At 39.2% G+C, this 19,264-nt stretch overlaps 1 protein-coding gene across 1 annotated transcript in view; it reads right to left on the bottom strand.

Annotated features, from left to right (window-relative positions):
- The window catches only part of BCKDHB (branched chain keto acid dehydrogenase E1 subunit beta), a gene marked incomplete at its 5' end in the record, with an annotated part of 270,674 nt that overhangs the window by 214,293 nt on the left and 37,117 nt on the right, over positions 1–19,264 (bottom strand). Inside the window, 2 exon segments of the mRNA NM_174507.2 lie at positions 1,828–1,983; positions 2,206–2,339. Coding sequence (NP_776932.1) covers positions 1,828–1,983; positions 2,206–2,339 — 290 coding nt within the window.

Raw genomic sequence — 19,264 nt, 5'->3', positions numbered from 1 at the left:
GTTACATAGCAAGAGTTATCATCAAAATGTACCTGAATTTATCACAAAGACTCAAATAAGATTGCTTGAAGCAAACTGAACTTTCAAAATCGTTTTTATACGGTTTTAGTGAAGGATTTTTATTTAAAAAATAGCACAAATCTCACGATTTTCTGAAAATAGACTGCTAAATAAATAGCTCATTGTAACACACCATGTCTTTATCTTATGTTCCTATTTTGTTTTTTCTTCATGTTTATTTTTAGCCTTTTGTACTATATGTATATTCTCATTTAGGATAAAATAAAAGAGAAAATGTGGAGGGGAGCGAGGTCTTAAAAATACAGACATTAAACATGAATTGATCTTTAGCTCAAGCACAAAAATAACTGTTGACTGAAATGCTTCTGTCCCACACTAGTACTTGCAGCTTATATTGAAAAATTATGCAAACTGTTACTTAACTACAAAATCTTACAACTTTGATTTCGTTGAAAAAGTAATAAAACATACACACACATCCACAAATGACTCCTGTTATCGAAAAACAGGCATAAAGCCCTGGGTAGACATATCTATGAGTTTCTATAATGACTCACTGGAAAGCTTTTCAGAAAATAAAAAAGAAAATATTATTAAAAGTTAGGACATAAAATAATTAAAAATATTTTTTTTTAATCAAAAGACCTAAAATTATTGTGGAAGGCTATAAAAGAAAGAGAGGCTGCAAAATTAATTGCTTGAGTAAGTATTACCTTACCTTGGACTAGAAAACACACCAAGGTAACAAAGTCTTCTGTCGCTATTTAAAAAGTAAGGAACAGACTAAAAGCAAAAGCTTTACTCCTCTGACTGTGAGGTAAATATGGTCTAAGCAGTAGATTTATTTAAATTATGCCAGAATCAACTGTTGAGTGAGAAAGCTCCATTAGAAAGAAACAGAGCTTTACACACTGCTATATTTTTAATGGATAACCAGCAAGAACTTATTGTATAGCACATGGAACTCTGTTCAATGTTATATGGCAGCATGGATGGGAGGGGAGTTTGGGGTAGAATTGATACATGTATATGTAGAGCTGAGTCCCTCTGCCATTCACCTGAAGCTATCAAAATATTGTTAACTGGCTGTACCCCAATACAAAACAAAAAGTTTTTCTTAAGAAAATAGATAACCATTAAGAACCTGCTGTATAGCACAGGGAACTCTACTCAAGTCTCTGTAATGCTCTATATATGGGAAAAGAATCTAAAAAAAAGAGTTGATATATGTAACTATATGTGTAACTAATTCATTTAGCTGTACACCTGAAATTAATAACATTGTAAATCACCTATACTCCAATAAAAATATTTTAAAAACACAAAAGAAAGAAAGAAACAGAGCTTTCTGCTCAAATGGAATTTGCAAGTATGGCCTTTCTATTGAACAAATTCATGAAACGTGTCAAAGATAGACAGGAATGTATATCTTACTTTGTCATTTTCATTTTTCATGTCTTGGTAAAATATGCTATTTTGATAAATAAATATGATTTTTATTGCAAAAAAATAGAAAGAGAGCTTTGAAAGAGATGGAAGATAAACTATGTTCTTGGCCTTATTATTTGAAGTGTATGAAATTAACATCAGGGTCAAGCCAGTGTGACTTCAAGAACAGTCTATAAACCTGGGCTGGGTGCTTAATCTAAAATAAATAAAACTCTCTTTCTTAAAAACAATTAAATTCACATAAATTCCAAAAATTCTAATTGCTTTTCTCTAGATAAGCATATTAGTTAATACTGATAAAATGAACCAAAATGGAATCATCAAATGGAGAGCAAGCAAAGTATGTTGTGAGAATACCTTGATTCCTGGGCAGTGGGCAAAGAAAGCTTCAGGACTCTGGGAATGATAGAGAGCCCCGTGGCCGACACAGCCCCAAGGGGACCGGATGGTGAGGCTTCCACAATTAAAAAGGTCCCCAGACCGGTAGCGATACTTGGCAGCTTCATTAACAATCTGAAGAGAAAAGAGAGAACGGACATCTCATGATGAGTCTTTTTATTCCCATCCATTTTCTTAAGCCATTTTATCTAATCTTTAAATATATGCCCATAACAAAATAGCTCAAAGGTAACAAAAAGTTCCTAAGATAGGGGGTGGGAGACTGGAATTAAAAGTTCCAAACTTCATGGACTTGCCTTAGAGATGCTCCATTATGGCAAAATGCAATTTTCTCACCTGATCAAAAGCAGGGAAAATATAATCTGCAAACTGAATTTCTGCTATGGCAGTAGCACCGGTGACTGCGATTCCAATTCCAAATCCAACGATTCCTTGTTCACACAGTGGGGTATTAAAAACTCTATCTTTACCTACAAAAGATAAGAAAGTTACCGTCATATGACAAATGAGAGTAATGTGATGCATGATACAATGGAAAATTCAGAGTTAATAACCGTGAGGTAGAGGAAACAAGCAGCATGTGAATGAAACAGTAAAGAAATAGTACAATGGTTGGTTTCAATGTAAATATAGTAATTATATTAACTAAGTAACCTAAATGTCCTAAATTAAGAGAAAGATTATCACACTAGAATAAAAGTAAAACCCAGCTACTTAAAAAAATAAAGTAAATGTAAGGAAAAGGAAAAAAAATACACACACAAAATGAAAAACCTAAACCAAAAGAAGTTGATGTCACTATATTAAAAGCAAACAAAGTAGACTTTAAGGGAAAAGGTACTACCAGACATAAAGAGGGAAAATTCATACTGTTAAAGGAGTCAATTCATAAGGATGACATAATTCTAAATTTATACTCGTATAAGTGATGTGCATGCTCAGTCTCTGAGTCATGTCTGACTCTTTTCAACCCCATGGACTGTAGCCCGCCAGGCTCTTCTGTCCATGCGATCTTCCCGGCAAGAATACTAGAGTGGGATGCTACTTCCTCCTCCAGGAGATCTTCCCAATCAAGGGATCAAACCCTCATCTCCTGCTTGGCAGGCAGATTCTTTACTACTGAGCCACCTGGGAAGTCCCATATAACAATACAAACTGCAAATAAATAGAAAAAATTAACAGAATTAAAAGGATGATTAGATAAAATTCCCAATACAGTGGGAGATTTTCATGTACAAGTCTTGCTGACAGAAAAAGCACATCAAAATAAAAAAGTAAAAACTATTGAGTATTTGAACATGGTTAACAAACATAACTGACATAGAGCACCCAAGAGCTAAGAATACAAATTCTTTTCAAGTAAACACAGAATACAGACACCAGTTGACTACAGACCGAGCTATATATTCAATCAACAACATCCAAAAGATTAAAATCATACAGGGTATAATCTCAGACCATGGTGAAATTAAGCTAGAAGCCAACAGCAAATTTTTTTAAAGATATATGCATCTGCACCCTCATGTTCACTGCTATAATATTTACAATAGCCAAGATACGGAAGTAACTTGAGGGTCCATTGATTGATGAATGGATAAAGAAGATGTGACACATATAGATAAATAGATAGATATACACAGACACAAACACACATACATACACAATGGAATATTACTCAGCCATAACAAAGAATGAAATCTTGCCATTTGGATGGACTTACAGAGTATTTTGCTAAGTAAAATATGTCAGACAGAGAACAAAAAACACTGTGTGGTTTTATTCATATGTATAATCTGGAGGGGAAAAAAAGAAGCAAAAACAAAAACCCAGGCTCATAAGCACAGAGAATAGGTTGGTGGTCGCCAGAAGTAGGAGTGAGGGTTAATAAGAATGAGTGAAGGTGGTCAAAAATTACAAACTTCCAGTTACAAAATAAAGAGTCATGTAATGTACAGCCTTTTCATACTGCTCATGGGCAGTATGAAAGGCAAGAATGCTGAAGTGGTTTGCCATTCCCTTCTCCAGTGGACCATGTTTTGTCAGAACTCACTGCCATGACCTGTCCATCTTGGGTGGTCCTACAAAGCATGGCTCATAGTTTCATTGAGTTAGATAAGACTGATCCATGTGATCACTTTGGTTAGTTTTTTGTGATTGATGCCTTTGAACTGTGGTGTTGGAGAAGACTCTTGAGAGTCCCTTGGACAGCAAGGAGATCAAACCAGTCAATCCTACAGGAAAACAATCCTAAATATTCATTAGAAGGACTGATGATGAAGCTGAAGTTCCAATACTTTGGGCCACCTGATGCAAAGAGCCGACTCATTAGAAAAGATCCTGATGCTGGGAAAGATCGAAGGCAAGAGGAGAAGGGGATGACGGAGGACAGTGTCTCAAAAAGACTTTTAAACCTAAAAAAAAGCATTAAATACATGGCTAAATATCCCACGTCCCAGAGAAGAAATTATAATGGAAACCAAAAAGTATTTTGAACTGAATGATAATGAAAAAACTATGCATTAGTACTTATTGAAGAAGGAAATGGCAACCCACTACTCTTGCCTGGAAAATCCCATGGATGGAGGGGCGTGGTAGGCTACAACCCATGGGGTTGCAAAGAGTCGGACACGACTGAGCAACTTCACATTCACTTTCACTTAGTACTTACTGAAATTCCAACCTCGGTCATGGCAGAATAGCTTTCTTCACATGAACACTCTCACATCAAATGATTCAAATATGGAGAGAATATAACCAACGACTACTTAAAGGCATGGGAGAACCAAAAAGCAGGCCTGAATAGAAGGAGACTTGACCCTGAAAGGAAAGGAAGCACGGCCGGGACGGACTCCCCTGGGAGACCTGCCCAGGCTAAATGACTTGAGACAGCTAAGACGAAGACACACAGACTCAGTACTTTTTTTTTTTTTTAATATTGATTTCTTTGGCTGTGCCAGGTCTTAGTTGCGGCACACAAGATCTTTGATCTTCATTTCAGCATGCAGGCTCCTAGTTGCAGTATGTGGGATCTAGTTCCATGACCGGGGATTGAGCCCTGGCCCCCTACATTAGGAGCTCTGATTTCTATTAATCTGCAGGATACATTATCTGCATCATACAACTCAATTGTCACCTGAAATTTCACCACCTCTTGGCCAGTATCAGGATTTCATGAAAAATTCTCATTTCAGAGAGCTGAATAAGCAATGGCCTAGCCAACAATCTAGCCAGGGGACCAAAAGTCTGGTGACTGATCAGGATTCATGTTTCATGTCCATAACCCAAGGATACCCATTCTTCTCGGTGCACAGAACTCACTTGCAGTTCAATCATTCCTTTGACAGTGAACCACACAGAGGGGAAGTGTTGGGAAAACACCCAGTAGACACATCCTACAGTTTGTACTCTCAAGGCAGCTGCAGAAACTTACAGCCTGATTCATACTCATTGGGACCTGGGACCATCTACTAAAATCGTGATCACCTGGGACTATCTACTAAAATCGTGATCTCCATCCTTCATCAGTTCTCCATCTGACTGCAAGGAGCTTGATAACCGCTGAAGAGCTAGGCTTCCACTGACCAAGTGCAATTCATTAATTGAAAATGAACACAGATTCCAGCTGCCAAGTGCAGAATCCTGAACCCTGAAATACTGGAAGCACCATCACCAGATGAACAGGGTTCCTACCTATTCTCTGCTGGTTCAAGTGCCTGGATTCAGATACTTTTCATCTCAGTTAGTATAGCCCTTTTTATTGCTAGAAGGCAAAAGTGGAGTTTCCTACAGCTCTTACTTCCAAATGGTTTGAGGAAACTGTTTAATAACTCTCTCCAACAACTTCCTATGAAATCACAGGAACTGCTTCAACAAGAACTAAATATTAAAAATCTGTTTTGAAAAGAAAAGAAAAACATAAATTTTTTAAAAATTTGTTTCTATTATCTCTCAAAGAGGTCATGATGGAGGGTAAGAGCATAAATAAAATGCACAGTTCTGGTAACTTCTTTCAGTTCAGTTCAGTTCGGTCGCTCAGTCGTGTCCGACTCTTTGCGACCCCATGAATCGCAGCACACCAGGCCTCCCTGTCCATCACCAACTCCCGGACTCAGACTCACGCCCATCGAGTCAGTGATGCCATCCAGCCATCTCATCCTCTGTTGTCCCCTTCTCCTCCTGCCCCCAATCCCTCCCAGCATCAGAGTCTTTTCCAATGAGTCAACTCTTCGCATGAGGTGGCCAAAGTACTGGTAACTTCTTTAGAATGCAATTAACCTAACATAAAGTTCATACATGCCATATTTCAATGGGTGAATTAATGCATACAGGGATTGCACTCTGAGTCAAGCCTGTTCTGGGTTTAAGTACTATCACCACAAATTACTACACTTCCTAAGCCTCAGTTCCATTATCTGCAACAAATCGCTCACAATACTGAAAAGATTAAAATAATTCATACAATTGTTCAAATGTTTATAAAGTACCTAATATTGTCTAGACTCTATTCTTGATGCAGAGGACACAGCAGCAAACAAAACCAAAAAAAAAAAAATCCTATCCTCATGGAACTTACTAGTCAGGAGAAACAGACAATAAAAACAAAATAAATGACAAAGGACTTCCATGGTGGTCTGGTGGTCAAGAATCCACCTGCCAATGCAAGGGACACGGGTTCAATTCCCGATCCAGGAAGATTCCACATGCCATGGGGCAGCTAAGCCTGTGCACCACAACTACTCAGCCTTCGTGTTCTAAAGCCTGTGCTCCACAAGCAAAGCCACCGCGATGAGACGCCCCTGCACTGCAACTAGAGAGTAGCCCACGACTCATGGCAATGAGAGAGCCCATGTGCAGCAAAAAAGACCCAGCACAGGCAGAAATACGTAAATTTAATTAATCAAAATAAATAAATGAGTAATATACATAGTGTATGAGAGAATGACAAGAGCTAGAGAGAAGAGTAAAGCAGGGAGCATTTAGGGGAGAGGACGTGGGACTCCAGTGGTCTTAACCAGGAAGATCAGGGAGGCACCACTGCCTGATGACATTTAAAGGAAGAGCTGAAGAAAGTGAGGAAATGTACCGTGCATACATCCCAGGGCATAAGTGTTCTGGACAGAGGGATCAGTGAGTGCAAAGGTCCTGGGCTATGAACATGTTCAGCATATTAGAGGCAAGTTATCAAGTCCAGAGGGCCTGGTGTGGAGTAAGAGAAATTGTGGGAAGACATGAAGTGGAAGAGTGAAGGTGATGGGCTGGGGAGGTGGGAGAGGTCAGACAGGGCCCTGTAGGGTTGGGGGAGGGAGGGCGTGGTCACAATAAACATTCTGACTTTGCCTGTGAGAATGAGTCAGTAAGCATGTGAGCAAGACGGGAAGTCATGGAGCAAAGTCACCCATCCTCCAAATCGTATTCCAGCAGGAGCCCTCTGGCTGGTCCTTGGTGAACAGCCTGTACATAGGCAAATATGGACCCGGCAAGACTGATAACAGGAGGCTCCAATCACCCCAGCAAGAGATGATGACACAGAAGAGCAGCAAAGGTGCAAGCATCCAGATAGACAGTATGAAGATAGTGTCAGAAAGATTTACTGAAGAAATGGATGTGAAGCAGAGTCAGAGAAGTGCACAGGATGATTTACAGACTTTTTGACTTGGGCAGCCTAAGGACAGTTACCACCGCTCAAGGAAGGGAAAATTTATGAAGCAGGTGGAGGTGAGAGATCAGCAGTCCCACTGTGAAGATGTTACATCTGAGCTGTGCCTTCATACACAGAGGGAAAGCCGTTCATTGGACTGTTAGGGATATGAGTTGGAAGTCTTCAGAATGAAGATTAAAAACCATGGGACTGATGAGACTCCCAAGTATATTTAAATGGGTACATGGAGAGAAAAAACCTAGTGCTAAAAAGACATGGTGTGAGGACTTCCCTGATGGTCCAGTGGCTAAGAATTCACCTTGTAATGCAAGGGACACAGGTTTGATCCCTGGTCGGGATGCTAAAATCCCACATGCCCACATACAGCAGTACTGAAGCCCGAGTACTCGAGAGCCTGAGCGCCACAACTAGAGTCCACGCACCACAGCTAGAGAGTCCACACGCCAAAACCTGAGAGTCCATACGCCACAATTAGAGTCCATACGCCACAACTAGAGTCCACGCACCACAACTAGAGAGTCCACACGCCACAACTAGAGAGTCCACACACCACAATTAGAGTCCATGCGCCACAACTAGAGAGTCCATGCGCCACAACTAGAGAGTCCACGCACCACTAGAGTCCATGCGCCACAACTAGAGAGTCCACGTGCCACAATTAGAGAGTCCATGCGCCACAACCTGAGAGTCCACATGCCACAACCTGAGAGTCCACGCACCACAACTAGGGATTCCATGCACCACAACTAGAGTCCACGTGCCGCAATGAAAGATCCTGCTTGACACAACAAAGGTCCCACGTGCCTCAACTGAAAGCCAACAAAGCCAAACACACACACACACACAAAAAAAGACAAGATGTGAAAAATAATTAGCAACCTTGGAAAGGACATAATAGCCAGAATTTGGAGGCAAACTAGCAGAACATGCTGGCCTAGAAGTCAGATGAAGTGATCCTAATAGACTACAGTGACCTGAGCCACGTGCTGTCAACTGAAAAGTAAAATAGATAGCCAATAGGAATTTGCTGTATGGCTCAGGAAACTCAAACAGGGGCTCTCTATCAACCTACAGGTGTTGGATGGGGAGGGGGATGGGAGGGAGGTTCAAAAGGGAGGGGATGTATGTATACCTACGGCTGATTCAGGTTGAAGTTTGACAGAAAACAGCAAAATTCTGTAAGGCAATTACCCTTCAATAAAAAATAAATTAATTTAAAAAAGAAAAGTGAGATGAGGGCTGACCATTTTCTAACTGGTGACCCAGATATAACAGTGTCTGCCAGGTGGGAGGAAGGGAGAAAACAAAGGCCTAATTCAAGAGGGATGGGAGAATAGAAATTGTAGACAAGGAATAATAACAATTTTACTTGGAGAAATTTGCTGTTAAGGAAAGAAGAGAAAAGGAGCAACAACTAGCTGGAGAAGAATATGGAATCAGTAGAGGGATTATTTTAAGACAAGAAACAGAAGGATATTTGTTGCAGGGGCAGAAACTGATGATTGAGAAAACTAACGAAATGGAGAGAAGGACGAACGAGTGGAACCATGTGCTTGAGACTGTGACAGACAAAGAAGGGGTCTAGTGTGGAGAGTGACAGGGACCCTTATGTTCATTCAGAGGGAAAGCACATGTGGGCACTGATGCTGGAACACGGAGAGATGCAGTGGGGAGTTTGCCGAAGTTCTCTGTTCGCTCCATCTATCTTAGTTAAATGTGAATTAGACTATTAGCTAAGAGAAGGATGGGGGAGCCTGGTGGGCTACAGTCCATGGGGTCTCAAAGACACAACTGAGCAACTCACACACACACACACACACACACACACAAGGATGCGGGAGGCAGTGTATTTTTTTTTTTTTTGGTCGCACTGTGGCATGCAGGATCTTAGTTCCCAGACCATGGATCAAACCTGTGCCCACGTGGTGGAAGTGTGGAATACTAACCACTAGACCACTAGGGAATTCTGGGGAGGCAGTGTTGAGAAAAAAGCATATGAAATAGTCATACAGGAACGTGTAGCCTGGGTGGGCCCTGAAGGTCACCAGTATTGAGCTGAAAGTGAGTTCACTTGACAAGATGATATGTTTTGCTCCAACAATATTCAGCTCAGGATTGAGGATATAGACAATGATGGATTTAACCAGCATTGAATTTTGCCAAGCAAATTGTGGCATGGAATTTAAAGTGGGTATAAAGGGAAGAAAGGTCATCAGGGGAGTGAGAGTCAGTGGTAGGGTGGCAGGATTCATGAATTTCAAGGATCAAGATGGTCAAAGGATTGTTAGGGTGGAGGCATGAGAGGCAGTGAGCTGGGAAGGTTCAAGGTGGAGATCAGAGTTGAGAAGGTTTCAAATTGAGAGGATGGAGGGACTATAGGAATGACAGTCTGGGGTAGGACCATAAGAGTGAAAAGCTAAGGTGGGATAGAACGCAAGATCCCTAGAGCAAAGGATAAAAAATTAAGAAGAGCATCCATGTGGATATTGACAGGAGTGCTGGTGAGGCTGGCGGTGAGCCACGCTAGGAACAGAGAGGACTGGCCTGGAGTCAGCAGGCAAGAAGGAAGGACAGCATTAGCACTTGCTATTCAACACATTATTGAATTATTTATTGCAAACATTCAGTAAATGTTTATTTTGAAAGACTAGATTAGATAATCAGAGCTAGGCTTCTTTGGATTTAGAATTCAACTCTAGGGACTTCCCTGATAGTCCAGTGATTAAGACTTCACCTTTCAATGCAGAGGATATGGGTTCAATCCCTGATCGGGGAACTAAGATCCCACATGCTTTGAGGCCAAAAAACCAAAACATAAGATAGAAACAATATTGTAACAAATTCAATGAAGACTTTAAAAACAGTTCACATCAAAAAAAAAAAACTTAAGGAAAAAAAAAAAAAGCAATCAAATCTATATGAATGTGTCTTTACTTTCTGAAATAACCAAACTAAACTTTTTGCTATTTGGAACCAAACTTCTAGAATTCAGCACATTTAAGTAGTGATTATATATATGCATTAAGGATATGATTACATAATCTCACAGAGACCACAGACTTTAGGTCAGGTGGTACAAAAATTGGATATTCCTGAAACACATGATAATTTAAAATATTCAACCAAGTGATAAACAAAACCTAAGATAAGCTGCAATTCCTATGGCAGCTAAAAACTATAAGGACAAATCTACTTCTGAAGCTCCAAGATTATTGTGTTAGGGGAAGCACACTGATTGAAACTGCCCACCCTGGCCAGGCACCATACTAACCATTTGCATGAGCTGTTTTACGACAGGAGGTCCTGGTAAGGAACATGGAACCGGAAGAGTTCCGGAAAGGTCAAAAGGAGACACCACATGTCCGACCACCTCCCAGAATCCTTCTCTCTGGCATCCATCTTGGCTGAACAAGGCATGCACCACCAGGAAGGACTCTGAGTCAGAATGATTAGCTAAAGACAACCCGGAAACTAATGCCATCACCATAAAATCTGAGACTGTGAGCCACTGTGAGCCTTACCCTACTGCTCTCCACCCAGGTGCCCTTTCCCAATAAAATCTCTTGCTTTGTCAGCACATGTGTCTCCTCAGACAATTCATTTCCAAGTGTTAGACAAGAGCCCAGTTTCGGGCCCCGGAAGGGGTCTCCCTTCCTGCAACAGTTGTAAGAGGGACAGACACAAAGTACTGCAAACAAACTCAATTAATGTTTACTTAGGTGGTTAGTGGCTGTGAGTTCACGTGAAGGGGAAAAAAATATGCCTACTCTGAAAGTTTTTCAATGCCCAACAGCCTTGGACTGAGTTAGAAAAGAATAAGTAATATCTGAATTACTTCTTACTTAATTTAAGATAATTGAGTAAGATTAACATTTCAGGTAAACTTATGGTTACTGATAATACAGTAACAGGAATAGAAGATATTCACTTGCAGCAACATGGATGGAACTAGAGGTTATCATCCTAAGCGAGGGAAGTCAGAAAGAGAAAGACAAATACCATATGATATCACTTATATGTGGAATCTAAAATGCAACACAAATGAACTTATCTATGAAACAGGAACAGACTCACAGACATAGAAAATAGACTTGTTGTTCCCAGGGTTGGGGGGGTGGGGTAGGGTGGGGAGCGGGTAGGAATGGATTGGGAGTTTGAGATTAATAGATGCAAACTATTATATATAGGATGGATAAAACCAGGTCCTACTGTATAGCACAGGGAACTATATTCAATATCCTATGATAAACCATAATGGAAAAGAATATGAAAAAGAATATATATATATATATATATATATATATATATATAAAACTAAATCAGTTTGCAGTACACCAGAAACTAATGCAACATTGTAAATCAACTATACTTCAACATACTAAAAAATAAGTTTTAAAAATTAAAAAGTGAGGAAAGATATTCATACAGCATACCATTTTCTTATATTTTGCTACCTTTGCTTAAGTTTTAGGCTAATATCTTTGTGTAACTCCATGATCCCCTGAGTCAATGAAAATGTGAAGAATGCATAAGTATAGATGGTTGACCATTTAAATAAATGACTTCAACTTCTCATTTGTTAAAGATTAAGTATAAAGTCATACCACCACTTTCTAACTTTTTGTTTGTAAAGGGAATGTGATTAAGAAGTTGGACATCCCTGGCATACTCTCTGTTGAAGTTATCATCCACTAAATGACGCCAAACATCAAAACAACAGCGGCTGACTTCTCTGTCCAAAGAATCACAAATGGGCAAATTGAGTCCACCAGTGAATCCCGTTCCCTATGACATCTCTGCCACAAGCAAAGGCCAGAAACCGTGAGAAGAGTGCAAAGAAACAACAATTAGGAAAAAGAAGTAGTCGTGGTTTAAGGTGACAACCAATTACCTCCTGGTGGGTTAAAAAAACTGAAGACCTCAGTATCTTTGGAACCCACAGCTAGTTCTAAATTAGTTTTCCTTGTGAATAAAGTGGTCCTGTAAACTATTAAATCTACCCAGGGTAAAAATTAAATGTTTTCCAATAAAATTTTCTGAAAAAGCTGAACCCCGGAAGCAAGGCGGACTGAGGCACAAGTATTGGGTAACAGCAGCGGCAGCAATGTTTCACTTCTTCAGAAAGCCTCCTGAACCTAAAAAGCCGTCGGTACCAGACAGAAGCAGACGAATTTGTCCTTTTAGGAGATACAGCACATGAACAAAGAGTGGCAGCAAGAGGCAACACTTCAGATGCAGAAGACAACCAGCCTTTGGAGGAGCCTGGTCATTCACAGCTCAGGGGGATAAACCCACAAATGAATGAGGGAACTGGTTTTGAAATTTTGTCATGAGTCATCTCTGCAAGGAATTAACAATTGGCAAAGAAACACTCATCCAGTGTGACTGTGGCAGGGCCTGAGACGGAAAATAAGGGAGGCCAGACCCTGGAGAACAGCTCACTAACGGCTGAGCTTCTGAGTGATGTACCCTTCACCTTGGCCCTACACGTGTGCCAGGCAGGGTACCATCAGTGACCTTCCTGAACACTTACTCTCATATGATGTCAGCGAAACCTTACCAAGGTTTTGGTATGATTTCACTCTCGAAAACTCAGTACTCTATGGTTTGTAATCGTTATGTCTGTGTGCACCTTAACAAACTTTAAAACAAAAGTTTGCCAATTTTATTTCACTCATCTGATGTTTTTTGTAAAGGCCCTTAAATGTTATCAGAAAGCAAGGATCGTGAAGCAAATATATTATTCATTGCTCTATTTTTTTTTAGAATAAAGCACATTTGTATAAAAATTAAACCTAAGATCAACTTCCTTTTCCCCTAGTAATGAATACAAAGATTAATTTATCAAGACTTTTTGAAAGGAGATTTTGTCAACCAGTCTCTCAAAATATAGCACCTCACATTTATCTTGGAAAAAATGTGAAAAAGAACTGAGACTTTTTTTTAACACAACTCTGAAATATCTACTCAGAGTGTGACTTCCCTGGTTTGGAGGAAAACTTAATGTTATCCCCTTTCTCCTTTCACTGTTTATGAATGAATTCAGATCAAAAAAAAAAAAAAAGTTGCCAGTCAGCTTAATTTCTTCAGTGTTAATTTAGACATTGATGTGGAAATTTACAACTTTTCCTAGAAAGCAACAGTAGTTTGCTGAGACAAGAATGCTGTATGAAAAATGCTCTGGATACTGTTTCTTTTGAATGACAGTCTCCTTAAGCCCATGGCAGTCTTCTTCACCTTGATGGAGACCCAGGTTCCTATCTTTATTTTTTGCTACTTCATGGTTTGCTCTCTCACCAGCTTTACAAGAACATCCCCTGCTTCTGCTTCAGTTGCATTTTCTCTCCTTTCCTCTTGTATTTACAGTTTATGATGAGACCCCCATTTCCTTCCAACCTCTCTGCCTCCCAGAGAAAAGAAGCTTATGATATGTATTATTGCTGATAAAGCCCTTATTTAGACATTTGTTGGCCACAATACAGAAGGAAATGTTTAACTGCCAGAAAAACTACAGCTGATTCATTTCCAGCCAGAGTATAGGCAAAACACCTAGATAGGGCTTTTAATTTGTGAATATCCCCTGTCTATTCTGACTAAAATAGCAAGCTGCCATTGGTCCAAAACTATAAAGCGAAGAGAGAAATTGTGAAAGAGTATTTTCTGTGCCATGGAAAATTTAAATCACATTTGTTCTGATTAGTGCCAATACAATTTATTGATTCTGTGCCAAATCTTAAATATATTTTTCACGAAGATAGAGTGCCATAGCATAACTAAACACCGTGCACAAAAGTACATGAATTAAGTTTTAATGTGGCATGCATGTTTGTTTAATAAATGTGGCATGGTCTTGATAAACTGTTACATGATTAAGAGTTAAATGTACATTTCTATTGACAAAAATATGCTTTATTTACAAATAATGGTACCATATGAGGTGAATGACTAAATTAGATCTTTACATAATTTTCATAAAACATCAGTGTAGGAAATCTAACTTATTATAAGACAAATGTGAACATTTTATAGCAGTTTTTGTGAAAACATTTTTTTTCAATATTCATGTAAATATACCTTAACACCAAATGTAAGCATGTTATCCGTTTGTCTAATATGTATTAAATTTTGTCTGAAGTACTTATATATTTATTTATATGTATGTCTACCATGTTATAACTATGCTTATAAGTATTCTAATTTGTCTATAAAAGATATTTAAATAAACAAGAATTTTTAAAAACTGAAAAAAAAATTATGAAAAAGCAGCTGTAAAACTGCCTGCCTCTAAGTAACCAATATTTCCTCAGGACACAAATCTGAATAGGTCAGACTATCCTTCCAGAAAAAAGATCAACTTCATCAGAAAAATAGCTCAAGTCCCAGATTCTTTGAATAGAAAGACAAATAAGGACATAAACATTTGTGACTCAGATACAAAATAAACCACAGGAAATAAATGTCATTATACATATTCAATACAATTTTAATGGGGCAATGGATAGGGAGACACAGCAAATATATTTCAGTCATTTTAATCACAATACACTTCTTGGTGGCTCAGTGGTAAAGAATCCGCTTGCCAATGCAGGAGACTCAAGTTCGATCCCTGGGTCAGGAAGGTCCCCTGGAGAAGGAAATGGCAACCCAATCCAGGATTCTTGCCTGGAAAATCCCACGGACAAAGGAACGTGGCAGGCTATAGTCCATGTTGCAAAAGAGTTGGACACAACTTAGCACCTAATGACAAGAAATTTTAGTCACACACTTTTTGGAATATGCTGTGATTTCACAGTTTAAAGTTTGCTGATGAAGAATTTAATCAAGATGAAAGGCATTTGTTTGTGGGTCAAATAAAGTAAAAATACAAAGTTAATCCAGATCACTTCTGCCTCTTTAAAATAAGAGAGAGAAAAGAACAGACTGTTGCATTCATTAGATAAACAGGCCAGAGAGACATTTAGAGGATAAATATGCAAATAAATTTTTCTAAACATACTAAGCAAGATGAGCATACAAGTTATCATCCAAATGGAAAATATGTCTGGGAATGTTAGGATAGCAAAGATAATTAACAGATGTTAATTGATCAACAGTCCTAACCTGAGTGGTCCCAGGAAAACGGGACTGTCCTTGGTAAACCAAAACTTACTATTAGAGTAAGGAATATTATGGAAACTTAGGCTTCCCTGGTGGCCCAGATGGTAAAGACTCTGCCTGCAATGCAGGAGACCCGGGTTTGATCCCCGGATTGGGAAGATTCCCTGGAGAATGGAATGGCAACCCACTCCAACTGTTGACCAGAGAATTCCATGGACAGAGGAGCCTAGAGAGCCACACACAGTTCAGGGGGTTGCAAAGAATTGGACACAACTGAACAACTAATACACACAAGTGGAAACTTATAGGGGAAATATAAACCAAGTACTCACCTTAGCCATAACTAATCTGCCATTGATTAGCATCCTAAATTAGGCTATTCATGATCCATAACTAAAAAATGGAAGACTTGACTTAGCACTCCCACCATCAAGGCAATAGTCATGGTGTACTACCTGGATGGGGCACTCTGAGGTGTGCAGCCCAGCTCCCCCGTGTGAAGAGCTTGTTGCTCTGGTTCCTAAGAGTGCTCTCAGCAAACCAACACCAGCTGTCACCCCTTCAGAGACTGCCTCAACTACACCGAACCTCCAAGTTCAAGGTCATGCTTGGTGGCCACTATCCAATAATTGATCAGTGTGAGTATAAAGGACTGATCATTTCAACTCAACTAGGGACAACTCAAAAGGGTCATCATGGCTCCAGAGATCCCACAGGTTGGCCAAGGCCATCCTTGAAACTGTATCCCTTTTGGACAGTTCCTTTCTGCTTTCAGAAGGTGCCAGGTGCCAGGGTTTCCAGATTTAGTAAGTTTGCCTCTATTTACAATGATCTTACAGCAACATTCTTCAAATTGTACCCTCTAGGCAACAATAGCTATAAAGTGCTGTTTGGGTGTCTCGTCCTATAGATTCTAACTCTATTATATTTTGAATACTCCTGGGAAATAGATCTGGGTTATTATAATCGATAAGACAGGAAAATTAAAGATGATAAAAATCAACCAGGAGCAAATGTGCTTAGTAAATGTTTACTCAATGAATGGATAGATGAAATGCAGACGTCTCACTGTAACTAATGAGTCTACAACTCTAGATGCAGAACCAGCAATGTCCAGATCCTGCGAAGTCCAAATCAGTTCCAAGGATTTAATGATCAGATTCGAATCCATGAGCTCCTCTACTGAGAATACAGACTGCATGTCACTCATCTTTGAACACTCAGTAGTACCTAGCACAATGCTTTGAACTTAGTAGTCATTCAATAGTTTTGCTTGAGTGACCAGATTTAAAAGGCCCATCATGCCTGGGCTAAAAGGCACTTAGTCTGTGACAATGAGGATGTGGTGACCCGAGTTTGATCCCTGGGTCGGGAAGATGCCCTGGAGAAGGGAATGGCAACCTACTCCAGTATTCTTGCCTGAAAAATTCCTTGGACAGAGGAGCCTGGCAGGCTATAATCCATGGGGTCACAAAGAGTTAGACACGACTGAACAACTAACACTTTCAGTACAACTTTTCAACAATGATCCACCAAGCATTCTAAACAGAGATATGCCAGGAAGGCAGATAATAGTTTAGTTGAAATCTATGTGTAATAATACATACATGAAATTTTTCATTCAAATAATGGGAAATGTGACAGTGAAGGGACTACAGACTCACCCAGGCATAAAGAAGAGAACTATCTCCAGTCATCTCTAGTGCCTTATATAATCTTTAACATATAACATTTGTAAAATATGTTATAAATGAAAAAACTGAATGACCAAAATAACATTAAAATGAGAAATGATGGCCAAAATTTGGGGAAATTATAAAATGAATGAACAGAAACTGAAATAGGGAACATCTGGTCGGGATGAGCCACTATGTTTGAGATATAATAACGTTCAATATCAGAGACCACGATTTCTCAAACGAAGTACTAGATGGATAACTTTTAAGGGAAAGATATTCTCTTGCACTTCTAATGTCAACTTAAATCAATTTTAATACATTTTAGTACAAACAAAATTAATTTCAGCATGTATTACCCTTATTAAAAGAAAAAGGCAAAAATCTTAAATACAAAAAAATAAACACCTGATAACCAATTAAATTCAAGTTAACAGCAAAACTGAAGTATAACAAATAATGGAAGTATAAAAATAATAATTTTCTACTGTAGCAATGTAGCATCAGATCAGATTCTATATATAATCTTCATTTTTTTAATCATTCTAATGAATGATTAAAATGAACATCTGAAATGATGAACATCTGAAATGATTAAAATGAACATCTAATGAACATCTGAAAGTTCACAGTTCATTCAATGAAATCCACAAATTTGTGCATAAAACTAAAAATGCCTTTTCACTTAAATTCACTATATATAATATATGTAACCTCATGGCTTTCTTTGACAACTGATAATCAGACCTCATACTAAAAAAAGAAGAAAAAAACACCCACAGCATTCCTTGAATGCTAAATTTAAGGAAGGTACTTTGAAATAAAGTTGGTATCACAACCACGTTGAAATCCTTATCAAATGCGTAAATATTCAATTACTACTGGAGTCAGGTATAGAAATTCTTCAGTGTTTACATATTGATATACTAACTACTAATGAACTGTTGAAAGTTAAATGGAATCTGTGAAATTCATCTGTCCGTGACTTGGATGTGTTATTGCTATAATGCTAGTTCCTCTGGGTATGGCACACAGGGATGCTATTAATATTAGCACAGTTTGCTATCTGAATCTCAGCGAACACGTCATATATTTCAGACACTGTGAAGTAGCTGGCATTCACATAGCACAAACACAGGCAACACAAACGCCAGTTTTATCACACGGCAATATCTGGTCACATAGCAGGTGATTCAGATGCTGTGCTTATATTATTTTTTCAGATTATCACTAATACTAAAACTTTTAAATTTTATTTTTTTTATCTTAACTCCAATCAGTTTTACTCTATTTTTAGACCTCTTATTGGAGTATAGTTGCCTGCCAATGCAGGAGATGCAGGTTCAATCCTTGGGTTGGGAAGATCCCCTGAAGAAGGGAATGGCTACCCACTCCCATATTCTTGCCTAGAAAATCCCATGGACAGGAGCCTGGTGGGCTACAGTCTCAGTTCAGTTCAGTTCAGTCGCTTAGTCGTGTCCGACTCTTTGCGACCCCATGAATCGCAGCACTCCAGGCCTCCCTGTCCATCACCAACTCCCGGAGTTCACTCAGACCCACGTCCATCCAGTCAGTGATGCCATCCAGCCATCTCATCCTCTGTCGTCCCCTTCTCCTCCTGCCCCCAATCCCTCCCAGCATCAGAGTCTTTGCCAATGAGTCAACTCTTCGCATGAAGTGGCCAAAGTACTGGAGTTTCACCTTCATCATTCCTTCCAAAGAAATCCCAGGGCTGATCCCCTTCAGAATGGACTGGTTGGATCTCCTTGCAGTCCAAGGGACTCTCAAGAGTCTTCTCCAGTGGGTTGCAAAGGAGTCAGATACAACTTAGTGACTAAAGAATAGCAACAAATGAAAGGGGCAGAAAGCAGGAAAACGAATTACAGAATTATCCAATCCTACCACTGCTGAATATCTTCTCACCAGCTCCACACCTTCAAAATAAGGAAACTGAGTCTTGATT

Source organism: Bos taurus, chromosome 9, assembly GCF_002263795.3.
Source record: "Bos taurus isolate L1 Dominette 01449 registration number 42190680 breed Hereford chromosome 9, ARS-UCD2.0, whole genome shotgun sequence".
Classification (NCBI taxonomy): domain Eukaryota; kingdom Metazoa; phylum Chordata; class Mammalia; order Artiodactyla; family Bovidae; genus Bos; species Bos taurus.
Note: the sequence above shows the minus strand (reverse complement) of the source record. Positions and strands in the feature narration are given on the sequence as shown.